General features: G+C 34.3%; 1 protein-coding gene across 3 annotated transcripts in view; it reads left to right on the top strand.

Moving 5' to 3' along the window:
- ABCB7 (ATP binding cassette subfamily B member 7) overlaps positions 1 to 13,008 on the top strand; it is a 103,457-nt gene extending 90,449 nt beyond the window's left edge. For all 3 annotated transcript variants that reach the window (XM_004064412.5, XM_019019707.4, XM_055376763.2), the window contains exons 13-16: positions 1,046 to 1,217; positions 3,856 to 3,959; positions 5,963 to 6,070; positions 12,705 to 13,008. In XM_004064412.5, the coding sequence (XP_004064460.4) occupies positions 1,046 to 1,217; positions 3,856 to 3,959; positions 5,963 to 6,070; positions 12,705 to 12,920 (600 nt within the window). In that variant the 3' untranslated portion in view covers positions 12,921 to 13,008. The remainder of the gene's footprint in view (positions 1 to 1,045; positions 1,218 to 3,855; positions 3,960 to 5,962; positions 6,071 to 12,704) is intronic.
- Positions 13,009 to 16,771: the final 3,763 nt, after the last annotated feature.

Raw genomic sequence — 16,771 nt, 5'->3', positions numbered from 1 at the left:
TATGATGTTAAAGAAGATGGGTATCCTGGTTAATGTGAACGAATGGAGTCATTTTATTTCACCTAACCATAGCCTTCCAACCGTTTAGAGATTGAAAGAAAAATGGGAGATGGATGCTCACTTGAAATAAATTAGCTTTAGTGTGCCATGTGAGAATAAGTTGAAATATCAAATGAATGCTTGAAGTGAACTTTCTCCAAAAATATATATATTGCATAAATTATTTGTTTTCTGTTTTAATATCAATGTCAAAGCTTCTTAGAAACATAGGAAAACATATTCAAACCTCGTTAGTAATTAGGGAAATGCTAATTTAAACAAAAAACACATTTTTCCCCTAAGAATAGCAACACCTAAAAATTATTAATATCCAGGGTTTCTGAGTATATGAGGAACTGGCACCCTCATATGCTATTGGTTAGCGTGTACTTATACATTATTGGTTGCTGGTAGGGCCATATTTAGAAGACATTTGGGCATTAATATCAAAGGATAAAAGTATGCTTAATTTTAAACTCATCAGTCTACTTCTAGGAATTCTTATAGAAACACACAGGCGTACAAAGTCATATACATAATGTTTTATTCCAACATTGTAGTAGCATAAACTTGGAAATCACATTAATGTCCATCAGTAGGAGAATGTATAAATAAATTATGACATTTCCATAGTATGGAATATACAACTGTTAAAAAGAATGAGTTAGTTTTCTGTTATTGACATGGACAATATCCATGATATGTTAACTGAAAAAAGCAATTGCAAAATATTATGTGTAGAATGACCATACTTGTGTTAGGGGAAAGAAACATATGTTTAGGTATATAAATTCACAGGAAGAAGTCTGGAATGATGCACACTAAATTGTTTATGATGACTACCCCTGGGAAGGGAATGGGATTTCGCAGATGAGGGATGATGAAAGGGACTGTCATGTTTTACCCTTTATGCCTTTGTCTCTTTACTATTTGAATTTTTAATAATGAACATATATAGAGAGATATATAGATATAGATATATATTCATTCAGTGTATCTGCTTCAGGATGCTGTCCTCTTCCATAATACTATTTATTACAACCTCTTATATGGAAACATCAGTGCTTCACATGAGGAAGTGTATGCGGTGGCAAAATTAGCTGGACTTCATGATGCAATTCTTCGAATGCCACATGGATATGACACCCAAGTAGGGGAACGAGGACTCAAGCTTTCAGGTGATCAGAGATTTTAGACCTGCCCCCTTCTTGTATACTTCTTTCAAACTCTAATTTGTCAGAGCCATTTTTTAGAAAATGTAATGAGAGACTTCAAATGTAGTGCTAATTGAGTCACATTTGATTGGGTTACTAATCTCCTAGCCCTCACTATAACCAATTCAACATATTAGTAACTATTCTCAAGTCATGCAAGTCTTTTTTTTTTCACTTGCAGCTGCAAACACTGTAGGTGTTTGATATTAAGTAAGTTATCAAAATATGCTCAGATCATTACTAACTTGTTATCTACAATCTTCATGATAAAGGAAAAACAAGATCGTTCTTTACCTGGGAAAGTAGTAAAGTTAGGGAGAAGTAATTTGATAACGAATAGTGTATATCTCTCATCATAACTTCCTAGATCATTAGAAGATGTTTTCAGTACTTGAGACCTCTTTATATTTGATCCTGTTAACTGCTATACTTTCCTTACAGCCAGATTCATTTTCATGTCCTTTGTTCTGTGGCCAAGGATATTTTGAGGCTTATACATTTCTTGTTAAATGTTTTAATTATGAGATTGCTAGGTTTAAGAATGAATTACCCTAAAATGACTGATTTTTTTTTGGAGGACACAGAAAAATGTTTCTTTACCCCCAAATTCTTTGAATTCAAAAGTATAGCAATGTCTAGTTTAGTTTGGGGAAGAAATGTATCAATTAGAGATAGAGGTAAGGCAAAAATAGAATGAGAAATACTCTATATGAATTTTAACGAATCCACATTCCTCTTCATTATAAACTGGCTTCATTTATTAGATACACACTATGTGCAAGCTACTATGCTAAATGATTTGAAAGTTAAAAAAATGAAGCATAAACAGGCCTGTTATTCAGGAATTGGCAATCTGTTAGAAAGTTTTGGGCTAGGTTTAGAAAATTTTAAGCAAAGATTATTTCCAAGTTAAGTTGATTGGGTCATTACCTGGTAGTATAAGATGCCGGTATCATTCCAGTCCACATTTACACTTTATTACTGCTTTTAATAGGAGTAATTTCCAATTATCTGGCCCACCCCCAAATTATGTGTCCGTTTGGCTAATTCTGGCGATCCCTAATTTATCACGTAATATAAACTAGCCCTCTTAATGCATGACTTTGCCTCAGCCAGCTATGCTGTGTTCCATTTTCTAATCTTATTTTTCCTTTCTGCATGCCTTTGAGGGATAGGAATAGCTAAAGAAATTTTATTCTTACCTATTTCTCATTTCCTTACAATCAAACCTCTCAAAATGAGCAATTTATTATTTAGCATCTATGCTAATAATTATGTTAGAGAATAAACAGACATTTCTTCTCCAAGTTCCAAAATACTGTTGAATAGAATTACAACTGAGTTGGTTTCCACTTGAAATTTGGGAGGCACTTCAAAACTAGTCCTTCCTCTGAATATCTACTTCTTTGAGGAACTTTCTGCTACTGGGCTGATAGGTAGGCGGGAAGATAGTACTTATGGTACCTGCCTTGTTAGGAGAATTTTGATCCTGTGAGGTGGGGAAGCGTATGGCTAGCATAAATATAAACTTACTAATATTAAAAATAAGGAACCCCTTTATAGGCCAAAGATAATAATTGTAGAACAAGTAAAAATAAAAATATTTAATGTACCAGGTAATGGATAGAGCTTATTTCCTAATAAGCTGAAAAATATGTTTTTCAGATATTGATAATGTATAATAGACAAGAAAAGAAGCCAAAAGGGACATAGTCAGCAGAGTGCCATCTTCTGTACTTGCAACTATAGTTCTATATAAGATTGATGACCTTAGACCTACAGTAGTCCCAGTAATAAAGGTTTCTATACATTTCACTACATATTTTCACTATTTATTTAAGAAATACTTTCTAAATATTTATTCTTGTATGTAGGAATAAATGTGGGCTTACACATTGTGATAAGAAGAGCATTGGACTGGAATGGGTCTAGTCCAGATTCTTGCTCAGTGACCTTGAGCAAATCACTTAACTTTTCTGGGCCTGTATCCTTTCTATTTTAAAAATTTGATATGCTAGAGACCTATAATAAATACCTGAATAAAGGAAAAGATATCTAGTATATGCCTTTAACTTTGAAGAATGCTGTGAAAATAATAGCTTTCTATCAAAAAACAATCCTTGAGAATACTGGCTGAATGCTACTTTTTTATCTTAAGAGACGAATTCAGTTATTCATAGTTTAATGTCTTCAAGTTTCAGGTTTCAGATATTTATTTTTTTGGCATTGTCAATTCTGTCATTGAAATTTTTCTGAGATTGCAGTTCATTGAGAATTATCTGTAATATAAAGTAACATATAATGAGCATGCTTCTGGTAGAAGAATAATAGTAGAATCAAAGTTGTTACCTTCCTGCCTCATTCTCATTCTTCCCACCTGCTATGAAGTCAGAATTCAGTAGTGCATTCATGTTTCAGGGACTATAATTTGTCAAAAGATATTATATATGAACTTCAACTCTACAACTCAGTAAAATGAACTGTGATCAGGAGAATAAGGAAATGTTCAGTGTATTACTTGGTGGTTGTAATCAATGGAAACACTAAAAACATAAAATATGCATGCACTATGCTTCCTTAAAGTAAAATTTTCCTTTACCAGGAGGAGAAAAGCAAAGAGTAGCAATTGCAAGAGCCATTTTGAAGGACCCCCCAGTCATACTCTATGATGAAGCTACTTCATCGTTAGATTCGATTACTGAAGAGGTAAGTTATGATTAAAATATAAAGCTCTTCAATGTTTAACTTTTCTACTTGGAAGTTTCAGTAAAATGGCTGCATTACTTTGTATTTTGAATAAACTTCAATAGTAAGTGCTATAGAGCAAAATGCCTATCCCCCTTTTTCCATATGGCAAGTGTTGATGGTAAGAATACCAGGTTGTATTGAACTAGAGATACCACAGTGTTAAGTCCATTTGCAAATGTGTCTCCTTTTGGAACTGTGTGATACCTTATGCTGTTGTTGTATTGCCCTTGCATCTTACAAAGCTGTAGGAATCACCTGATATGCTGACAAAGGAAGAAAGTTTTAGTCTCTCTCGTATTGCCACTTAACACTCATTAAAATAGTCATGGAAGTGATTGTGAAACCTATGACATGGTACATACCAGAAAGCCTTTCACTTATCGTGGAGCGACTCATGAGATGCAAGTCAGGCACACACAACCTGCAGTGCTGGTATCAATTTGTATTCATTTCACTGGAAGTGTTATGAAACACCAAGATGTGACACTGATGTCATGACATTGCCCCACAGCTGCATTAGATTTTATAGCAACATCTTTACATTACATACAAAAGTCTCAACAACAATGGTAATTTCATTATCATATCCCCTTAATCTAGAACTGAAGATAGGCAGATGCATTTGTCAATTGCCTTCATTCAACTACCTTTTAATTCAATACATAGTATAAACCTAGTGTTGAAGGATAGGCCTAATTCAGCTTTACAGGCTGTGTGACGTATTTTCATACGGAGTTAAGTTTCAGGGCCCATTGTTTGATCTGCAGCATATTTAAAGCAATTTAATTTTGAAGTGAATTGGTTAGCATATATTTAAAGTGACCCATAAGCAGGACCAGACCCCATTCATAGGAAAAATAGGAACATGCTTATAAGAACTTTTTACCTAAAAATGTGTCATACTACCACAAACTAAAAGACTTACCAACAGTCATTATTTGAGTCACACAGCTTTATTATGTCAGAGAGCATAACCCATTAAGAGCCAATAGACAACCCCCCAAGGGGAGGAGTTATTAGAAGATGTGGTAAATTTTAATGGGCCTTTTTAAAAAGTCCAGAGTCTTCAGTAGGATGTCAGAGTTTAAGTTGTTAAAGGTTAAAAAAGGAGTCCTCACAAACATAACAGGCTTTCTTAGTATTGGCCTTGTACCTTATTATCAGTCTGCCCTAGTAAAATAAGATCTTTTCCTGGGTAACCATCTGCTCTTGATAATTTTATTCCTTTAATAAATAAAATGTTCAGAAATATCCGTAGGAAATTTGGGTATATCCCCATCCCCCACACTGCTATTTCCATCTAGCTTGCTGTACTTAGACCCAGGTTTCCAAGTATAGCTGAATATATATACAACTCTTATACTTTACTGGGAATAAACAAAAATGTATTTCCAGGATGCATTAGGAAGTCAGAATGCTTTTGAAAAAGAGGTTTCTGCAGTTAAAAATATACAGTTATCATTGTTTCCCCTTCTGTCTTCTGAGTTTGAACTAAGGAAAAGCAAATGTTCCTATACTCTTTGAATCTCCCTATCTCTGGATTATTTTGAATTTCTCTGTGTCCTATCACTTAAGTCTCTCCTCATTTTAGTTTTGTTCTCATTGGTAAACATTATATGTGGCTATGTTCCTGATATCACGAGAGTTGTTGTTTATTTGTACTTGTATAGAAAATATCTACTTTCTCCCAGATTTTGTAACTTAGAGAAATGTTGCCTATCTTAAAGAATTTTTTTCCACGATAATGTGATCATAGTTGCCTTCTCTTTTTGCTTTCTCCTCTTCCTTTTAGCAGTTATTAGATTAGGTCTAATATTTGGTATCAGTATAAAGTTTACATAATTAAAAAAAACTGGCATTTTTTATGTTCCTTTAGGAAATGTATGATTATTTTAATTTACATTTGCCTAATGTGTAGTTCTTTTTATTTTCTCCTGTTCTTCATATTACCAAACTTGCAGACTATTCTTGGTGCCATGAAGGATGTGGTCAAACACAGAACTTCTATTTTCATTGCACACAGATTGTCAACAGTGGTTGATGCAGATGAAATCATTGTCTTGGATCAGGTAAGAGATTTAACTTTAAAGTTTAGTATTTGAGGAACACTGGAAATTGTTATAGATACAAGAAGCTTAAATATTGTTTCTTACATTATTTGGTTGAGACTGAATCCTGTTACAATTCTGTTTTTAGCCCCTTTTGATTGGAAATAATGCATGTCACTTCCAAGAAGGAATAAAGTATATTAACTCACTCTTTATTAAAGTATTATAAGCAAAAGTTTAATCAGGAAAGCATTAAATCTTCACGATAGAAGCAGGTTTTTCAATGGTGCATATATAAAATAACTTTTCTGCCTTCATTTTTGCTCTGAATAGACTCTTTGCTTGGTGTCTTTGCTGTATTATATGTTTTTGTTTTTCTAATACCTGCACATACCCTTGATGGTTAAAAGAAAATTACCATAAAATAAAGTAGTCATTTTTAAACATGGTCATTTTTATTTTATGTTTTTCCTTCTCGGGAAAGTAAGAAAAAAGATAGCCTGCTTTATCTCTTCTAAGGGAATTACTATATGAGTATACTGTAAAAGTCTAGACAAATCAGAGTACCACTATTGTGATGGGTAGATTTGAAAATTGCAATAATTTTTCTTTTCTCCTTTCTGTAAGGACCTCTTCTCCCCACACCCCCCTAGTACTTGATTATTTCTAACATTATGCAGTTTTCCACCCTGCATTCAGCCTTTTCTGTAATTATTTTTCCCTTCTAATAAATATATCTTCAATTCTTTATCATTTTGTTTTTTTTTTTTTCCTTTTTGAGGCAGGGTCTTACTTTGTCACCCAGGAGTACAGTGGCGTGATCTCGGCTCACTGCAGCCTCGAACTCCTGGGCTCAAGCAATCCTCCCACCTCAGCCCCCCAAGTAGCTGGGACTACAGGCATGTGCCACACACCTAGCTAATTTTTTGTAGAGATAGGGTTTCACCATGTTGCCCAGGTTGGTCTTAAACTCCTGAGCTCAGGTGATCCGCCCACCTTAGACTCCCAAAGTGCGCTGGGATTACAGGCGTGAACCATCACGCCTGGTCACATTTTGAAAACCTGTGTACTAAGAGTTTAGAGAGAAGCATTCTCATGTACTGTCTGTATATTGAGCTATTTAAAGGGACTTTTTCACTCCACTAACATTTCTTATAGGGTATTCAGTGTTGTGGTTTGTATACTATTACCTTCATAAGTTGCTTGCATACTTGTGACCCTAGGCCTTTCTGTTGGTTTGTTCTTAAATATTTATATTCATTACCAAACTGATTTTTCCAGTATGGTTGTACCAGAATGTCTTAAATGGGAAATTTTGTAAATAATACCTTATTATATCATTGATGTTCAAGAATCTTAAATAAAATCTGCTACTTTTTTATAAGCTTTCTGATTCTATGCAGCCAAGTAGTAAGAGCCTTTTATTACAAATAGAAGTTGTTAAAATACGTTAGCAGGCATGTGATTACCTGCCTCATGCCATGTAATTACCTGCCTCATGCCATGTAATTCACAGTATCTATACACTTATTTTACACCATTGCCACTTGGGTTTTGGGTTATAATTGGACCTAATTTATTAATGATCATAGCAACTGTATCTAAACAAGAATCTCTTTATTATTCATAATTTGATGATTCTATAGTTGTCTGATTATGAAGATAACAGATTTTCATTTTCTAGTGAAACTAATATGACCTTAGCTTTGACTAATAATCTGTCACCTCCTGTGTTCTGTCAGCAATTTCTTGTAGTAGTGTTAATGTTAAGACGACATATCTAGGGAACTTCTAGTTAAACATGGAAGGTTGGATACATTTGTTTATCTCTTCTTCCCCTAACCATACTAAAATGAAAGTGAAGAAATAAAATAAGTATAATAAGTATACAGCCGTAAGGACAAAGATAATAGGAGAGGGAGTAACAGTGGACAAGAGATACCAGCAAATTGGGGGAAACTGGTAAGTAGACAGATTAGCAGAGCTAAAAAGTTGTGTGTCAAAAGAGAGAGACATCAATTTAAAAAAAAGCAAGTTGATTCATGTTGTAGACCCCTGAAAAGGCTCAGGAATTGAAGGCACCAGATATGATGAAAAGTGGCGATAAGCATGAGGTTGAAAGTAACAGAATTAAGTGTAAGACTACATAAGAAATAAAGTTCCCAGGTCCCTTTCTCACCCCCACAGCCTGGTGTTTATACTCCTTCCTAACCTTAGCAAGAGTCTGGAGATTTACTTATCAGGAAATTACTGGCTTTGGACACAAGCAGACCAGCAGGCACATTAACAATGAAGGGAGAGATTAACTGAAAATCAAAACATACCAAAGGATAGGACCACAGACCCTCTTGTGCCACTGGCTCCAAGAACTTTGCCAACCAGTTGTTTATTTTTACCATCACTACTCCTTAACTCATCAGCAAATAATAGGAGGATTCTTCTCTGGAGAAACAAAAGCAGCCCCAGGAAAAAAAAAAAAGATATTTGTATTTGAGAACCCCAACAAAATGTCCAGATATCTACATAATCATCCTACCATGAAGTCCAGTGGTTTAGAAAGGCATATTGATGCACACAGAGCTTCCGTTCAGCCTTTCAATGCTCTATTCTTAAATGTCAGTGGATAGACCTCCAAAACAGAGAAAAAAGGAACTCAATGGAAAATGTAGACTTTCTTAATATGCTCAGAGATTGTGGAAAATACAGTATTTCTAAAATAAGGACAGAAGAAAAAAAAAGTAACCTGTAATCCCAGCCACTTGGGAGACTGAGGCAAGAGGATGACTTGAGCCCAGGAGGTGGAGACCAGCCTGGACAACATAGCGAGACTCTGTCTCCAAAAATTTAAAAAAAAAAAAGTAAAGGAAACTTATATGGCATGATCTGTAGAATATATTGGTAAGTGAAAAAAAAAAGTAAGATACAAAAGAGAATATAGCATGCTACCTTTTGCAAAGAAGATAAGGAAAAAGGAATATATGTATATCTGCTTATTTTTGCAAAAAGAAACTCAAAGGATAAACTAGAAACTAAAGCAATTGGCTGCCTATGGGATGTGGGTACAAAGGGTTAGAAGAGATACAGAAAAGAGAATGAAGTTTTAATATTTCTTTTACTTTTGAACCATGCTTAGTGTTTTTATACCTTCAAAAATAAAATTAAATCAACAAGGATGGGGAAAAATAAAAATTGAATACAAACAGAAAGAAGTAAAACGAATTGCATATAAAATTGCTAACATAACCATACAGAAGAAAAATAGAATTAAGCCAAGTAACTTTTGAATATATTACTTTGATTATATACCCTTAGTGGAATATATTATAAAGACAAAAATAACCCAAAGGAAATTTGAACCTAGTGTATTGTTGGTAGTAGTGTGGGGGTAACCATTTTGAGACTATTTTTGTGTATAGTGTAAGATTGCGCTTACGAGCAAATACATTGATGTTGGGAAACAGATCTCTTGGAGAAGAAAGATAAAAATATGGAATTGGCAAGGAAGAGGAGAACCTTGTGATATATTGGAATAGTATTATCAGTCTGAATTTATGATTTAAAAAAAATGTCCCAACTCTATTCACTGAAGAGGCCTAGAAGCTGTGAAAACCCAGTAGTAATGGGTATACTTGGCACCCAGATCTTGGGCACTAAATACTGTTCCTCACTAAAAGGAACCAAGACTCTTTGGAGAAGTAGTTGATTCCCGATCTGGGTCAGGGAAACTAATGAACACAAGTCATGAGGACAGAGGAACCATTTTGAATGAGCTCCCACTAGCCAATTGGGGCATAAAAAGAATAATGACACTAATTATAATACATTAAATAAAAAACATCTAAGCATCCATGATGATACTGCTAAAACAAAAATTATCAAGGGGAAAGGGACAATTCCCCTTTAGGAAGAAAGCCAACTAACACGTGAAATGTAAAAGGAATTACAAATTTAGAAAATCACACTTTACAGCCACCATTGTAATAATTGATTCAGGTAAGGGTCCTCACTGGTTGCTGAAACCATATGGTGTAAAGCTATTGAGCCTAGAATATTTGCACGGTTTGAAATTACCATAGGTTACTTACTAATTAGAGAAAAAATACCTTGAAAATAGAGAAATAGAGAAACTGGTAGATGTCACCTTAACCAATTGATCAAACCTAATATCAGTAATGGAGCAAATTGAACTCATGTACCTCCTGATGTAATGCACTGAAGATATATTATCTTTTCTTTCTACCCAAAATGTTTAACTTGGGCTGGGCATGGTGGCTCATGCTGGTAATAACAGCACTTTGGGAGGCAGAGGTGGGAGGATTACCTGAGCCCAGAAGTTCCAGACCAGCCTGGGCAACATAGCAAGAGTCTATCTCAAAAAAAAAAAAAAAAAAAAAAAAATTTAGCCTGAATCTAATAATCAGAAACAACTAGACAAATACAAATTGAAGGGCAGTCTTTTAAAAACAGGACTGGACATTTTTAGAAATATCAATGTCACAAACACACACACAGACTAGAACGAAGCTGTTATAAATTCAATTGTTGATCCTGATTGGATCCTAGATGGAAAAAAAGTATAAAGGACATTATTGGTACAATTGATGAAGTTTGAATATGGACTGTATGTTAAATAAGAATATCATATCACTGTTCAGTTTTTTGTGTGTGTGTTTTGGTGTTTTTTTTTTTTTTGGTAGAGATGGGCGGGGGGGTGTCTCATCATGTTGCCCAGGCTAGTCTCAAACTCCTGGGCTCAAGCAATCCTCTCATCTCGGCCTCCCAAAGAACTGGGATTACAGGCATGAGCCACCATGGCTGGCCACTGTTAAATTTCCTGAGTGTGGTATAGTTGTATTTCAGTCATGTAGGAGAATGTCTTTGTTTTTAGGAGATACATGCTAATGAAATATTTAGGGATGAAGTGTAATGATGTCTGCAGCTCATTCTCAGATTGTGTAGCAAAAAAATCATGTATATATAGAGAGAAGGTGAGGTGGAGAAAGCAAATGTAGGAAAAAATAATGGTTGCCAAACTAGGAGAAGCATATAAAGTTGTTCATTGTGTCACTCTTGAAATATTTCAAAATTTTAAAATGGATTTGGTGAATAAATAAATAAAGGAATGACCTGAGAACAAGATTTTTGAAATGAGAAATGTCTTTGCTGAAATAAAGTCAAGGAAATCTCCAAAAGAGAGAGAATATAGAGAAAAGATCAGAAAACAAGAGAATTTATCTAAAAAGTCCAACATCTGACTAGTGGTAGTTCTAGAGAGGCCAGAAACAGGGGAGGAAATTGTCAAATAATAGGTTGGTACAAAAGTTATTGTGGTTTTTGCCGTAGAAAGTAATACCAAAAAAGTGTCTAGAACTTCAGAGCAAGAGTTTCTAGATTGAAAGGGCCTGAGTACCCACCACAATGAATGGAAAGGAAAAATAAAGCTGTGCCAGGGCACATTATCATACAATTTCAGAATTGAGGATGTAGAAAACAACCTAAAAACTCTGAAGGGAATATCTCTGGGTGGTGAGGTGAAATAAACTAATAGATTACCTAATGTAGTTGATTATGAGAAAAATACTGTTGAGAAGGGTTTTGTGATTGTGTAATAAACTTTGGAGAGATTTCCAATAGTGACACAGAAAACTAAGCAAATGAAAAAAAAAACAAGTTACTAAGTCTAGGAGAATTAAAAGACTATATAAGAAAATAAATATAAAATCCTAGTACCTACTTAGCTAAGCAGGGAATACTTACAAAGTCGTAATAAGGTAAACACTGAATCAAAATTTGTGATGTAACTGATGTTATTAGGAGAGTAAATGATGGAGTAGTGGGAATGTGGGATAGTATCAGTGTTGAATCTCCGTATTCCATAGTAGGAAGTTAGTAGATAATGCCAGAAATGAATAAATCAAGGAATAGCGGTATAACCTTACATGTAAATACTTAAATGTAGGCACAGACATTTCAGTTATTTTACTTAAGGGTTTATTGTAAAAGTCTTGTTACCAGGAATACCAGTAAAAGTGACAAAAGTCCTTTTGTCTCTCAGCATGGTTAACCGTAGCTATCAAGAAACAAATTAATTGTAGATCAGAGTTTGGAATCTATACCACCAAATCTTTGCAGTGTTAAGTTTAATAACCATTGTTAACAAAAATAGCCACTGGAAGAAGTAAACTTTTCATTTTCATTAAATCTTTTTTATTTTATGAAATCTTTTTTATTTCAAAGTACACATAAGGATTTAAGGATATTATTTTTAAATCTTTTAAGTCTCTGTAAATAACAGTGCTTTTGATTTGAATATTTGCTGATTACAGAAAATATCACCTTTTTACATTTTAACCTTCCCTTTCTTCCCTTCAAAATGACAAATGAAACATTACAATTTTATTTCCTTTAAATAAAATGGTGTTTATGGTATTAGAAATTTTATAGCCTTTTGTTTGTTCTGGCACTGGGTAGCTCAACAGGGAGGAAAGCATTCCTACCTAAATTTTTTTCACTTATACTGTGTATGAGGAATTGGGAGAAGTATTTTAATGAATGCAAATCCTTCAAACTCCTTAGTTAGAAAGTATTTGGTATTTTCAGTTATTATGCTAGTTAAATGACCTTTCTCCGTGTTTCTCATGTGTTTACTTTTTAGGGTAAGGTAGCCGAACGTGGTACCCACCATGGTTTGCTTGCTAACCCTCATAGTATCTATTCAGAAATGTGGCATACACAGAGCAGCCGTGTGCAGAACCATGATAACCCCAAATGGGAAGCAAAGAAAGAAAATATATCCAAAGAGGAGGAAAGAAAGAAACTACAAGAAGAAATTGTCAATAGTGTGAAAGGCTGTGGAAACTGTTCGTGCTAAGTCACATAAGACATTTTCTTTTTTTGTTGTTTTGGACTACATATTTGCACTGAAGCAGAATTGTTTTATTAAAAAAAATACATTCCCATTTTCTATAATCCTTCTTTTAGATAAGATTTATTTAAAAGGGGATTTGAGTTTTACATCTTTCATAGTCTATTTAATGTGGCATCTGTATTTATCCCCAAATTATTTTCTTGTCACTGTCCTGGTTGTGCTCAATGCATAATTTTTGCTACCTGTTTGATATTACCACATTACCCTCTTGAGGCCTGACATTCATTTGATCTATAGCCAGATAAATCAGATTGGTTTCCCAATTTTTATAGTTTTTAAAACCTTTATGCTGACAATTTAGAGGGAAAGTGTCTGTTTCTTAACATGAAAGAAAAAGAGGATAGTGTAGGTTCATTGTTTCTTCTCCCTCCTTCCTCCAATTGAAATTGATGTGAAAATGAATTTATAAACTTTTAAAATTAGAATGTATCAGAAATAGACATGCATTTATAGTTTGATGTCTTACTTGATAGGTTACTTACTTTTTTCTTTTCTTTTTTGTTTTTTGTTTTTTGTTTTTTGTTTTTGAGACAGATTCTCACTCTGTCACCCAGGCTGGAGTTCAGTGGCACATCTCGGCTCTCTGCAACCTCTGTCTTCTGAGTTCAAGCAATTATCATGCCTTGGCCTCCCAAGTAGCTGGAATTACAGGCGCGTGCCACCACACCTGGCTAATTTTTCTGTTTTTAGTAGAGACAGGGTTTTGCCATGTTGGCCAGGCTGGTCTTGAACTCCTGACCTCACATGATCCGCCCACCTTGGCCTCCCAAAGTTCTGGGATTACAGGTGTGAGCCATCATGCCCAGCCTATACTTAGAATTTTTTTTTTTTTTTTTTTTTTTTTTGAGACGGAGTCTCGCTCTTTAGCCCAGGCTGGAGTGCAGTGGCGCGATCTCGGCTCACTGCAAGCTCCGCCTCCTGGGTTCACACCATTCTCCTGCCTCAGCCTCCTGAGTAGCTGGGACTACAGGCGCCCGCCACCATGCCTGGCTAATTTTTTTGTATTTTTAGTAGAGATGGGGCTTCACCGTGTTAGCCAGGATGGTCTCAATCTCCTGACCTCGTGATCTGCCCGCCTTGGCCTCCCAAAGTGCTGGGATTACAGGCTTGAGCCACCGCACCCGGCCGCTAGAATTTTTGAAGTATTTGCAACTATGTACTTTTTGAAGGAAAAAAACCTTCATTCTCATGTCGCTATGTAGAATATTCTTCATCATTAAGCAGCACCATAACTATCATCTAGTGATTAGAATTTTATTTTTCCATAAAAATATGAGGCATTGTTTTTGTTTTGGACAAAACTACACATTTTTCTTTAAAGATTTACAAACTCCTATGTAATTTGAAAGTTGCTATACTGGGAGTAATCTGAAAAGCTTAGAAAGTTCATTTCCTTTTATATTTCCATCTTAAATGTGCTGCTTTTTCTACTCGAAGTTTACAAAGAAACAAGTAAATGGGATGTCGTGCATGTATGCACATGCTCACACGTGTATAAATCAGTGTCCATTTAAAAAATATTAACATTTAGGTAAATAGAGTATTACATATTATATTCTTTAGATGATCAAGACTCTAATCTCTGTGTTGACACTTCAGAATTTCTTTATTAAAAGATCTTCCCTTACTTTTCAGTAATTTAATTAGTTTCTTTAAGCCTGACATAACAAGGAAGAGCCCAAACAACATAATCAAGTTTTACGTTGGGAGGAAAAAAAGTTTTACCTGCTAGAAAGAATTAATAAAATATTGCTATACATTCACTTAGAAAGTTCTTCTCTTTTCCAGTATGAACTTGCTTTCATTTGTTTGGTAGTAATCATTCAATTTGAAAACATATGTACCTCATGAATGGCCACATAACTATGTAATAAGGTTTTATTTCTCAGAAAAGGTCCTAATATTTTATTGGTTTATAGTTTTAGGAAATTTTTCATTATAATTTGATATGGGAGAGATTAATTTTAGTATTGTTCACATTGGTGAGTGGATAGCTGAACTTATCTAACTTAGGTGTCCACTCTTGCTATATAAAGGTAATTTGATAAGTAACATGAAACCAGTATTTCATAGTCTTTGCTGCCAGAGTAAGTGATGCAAGATCTTGCTTTTAAAGCTAGAGTTAATACTGAGATGCATAATCAACTGAAAAGTGGATTAGTTTTTTTTTTTTTTTTCCTTTTCAACATTTCTTACTCTGAAACCATAGTTGTTACTGCTCTTCTGGGGGTGGGGTGAGTACTTTTAATAAACCAGTTGCATTACTGGAAATGTGGTTAAAGTCTCAATAGAAATTTTGCTTCTTTGTTAATTCCCTCTATACATTTCCAGTGATGCTGATGGAAAAGATTTTGCTTAGCCGCATAAACAAACACATAATACTGAAGTAACCATCAGCAATAATTCGTTTTGAGGTGTGAATAGTGTTCAAAGTAAGTTATTTTGTGATATGGGAAACCTTTAGTCCAAGAAGGTTAGGAATGTTTCCAAGGTGTGGATAATTTTCCCACTAAGAGATACAAAGCTATTTTTTTTTCGTATGATTGTAAGTGGTCCCTAGGCCATTGTTGTCATTAACCATTATTTTCAACTAACAAAATCTTAAATTACTTGAAAAGCAGTTATTGTAGGGTCCATAACTAAGTCTTAAAGGCATTTCTTTTAACCACTTCATATTAAGGTAGTTCTATACAGGGAAATAATAGACAAATTAAGATGAAAGAAAAGCTTCCTAGGATGATTCATTCAGAGGAAATGCCAAGAAAAAGGGCATTTAATTATAGTGTACTAATTTTACATTATAATATTATGTACTCACACAAAAGGATAAAGTGTATAAATTTCTAAATCAGTGTTGCAACATAATGTTTTTTAATATATTGAGATGAATCAGGTACAGTTTTAGAATATGGAGTCTGAAAATGGAGCAAGATGATAGGGTTTTATTTTTTATGTCTCTTTATTTTAAAGATTGAAAATTTTACTTTCTTCCTAAGGGACTTCCAGTTTACAAAAATTAAGTTGAAACCAAGGTAATTTGGGATTGTAAAAACTGGGCCAGATGCCTTACTGAAGGTTCTTAACATAGAAATATCTTGGTGAGCAGATGGGCTCATTTGGAAATTTTTAACAGCTCAAGTCTGAGGGTCACTTTTGAAAATCAGAAAGAGACCTTAGCATTTGGACATGAACAAGCTCAAGATAAGCGTATGTTTTTCCTCTACAGAGATTTGCACCTTTTATAAACCTTAAGATAAATATTGTGTCATTCCTTTGGATGTTGACAAAGTAGTTTGTGAAGATGGCTGTTTTTAAAAAAGTTTTTGCTTTAAAGGCAAGATATTTAAAGATTTTATGATTCCTTATTTCTGGATCTTTGTCCATACTGCCATCTTGCTCTTATCCTTCCTACTTGCTGAATGTGTTGCTGAGTAGCAACTTTTGCCAGTGTATATTCACAATTCTCTTACCTTGTATCTTTAGTACTAGATAGTCTGTCCTGGATTAATAGTTGAAAGCATTTAAATATGTTTGCAATTGCAGTTTTCTTAAATTGTAAACAAATCCCTTTGAATATATAGATTTTTAATGTAAATTTTATAGTAAATGATAATACCAAATCAAATAGATTAAAACTGGTCAGTTAAGACAAAATAACTCAGAGAGGCCCTTAACCTCACTGTTATTGTTTATAGCAATCTGTGTAGATAAACATTACTAAATAACATTATATTTGTGACAAGAAATGGGTATCCCATTGAAGCAACTCTTCTCTGCAGTGTCCAGGGAAAACT

The sequence above is a fragment of the Gorilla gorilla genome, chromosome X (assembly GCF_029281585.2).
Source record: "Gorilla gorilla gorilla isolate KB3781 chromosome X, NHGRI_mGorGor1-v2.1_pri, whole genome shotgun sequence".
Taxonomy (NCBI): Eukaryota; Metazoa; Chordata; class Mammalia; order Primates; family Hominidae; genus Gorilla; species Gorilla gorilla.
The sequence above is the reverse complement of the archived record's forward strand: the minus strand, read 5'-3'. Positions and strand labels throughout refer to the sequence as shown.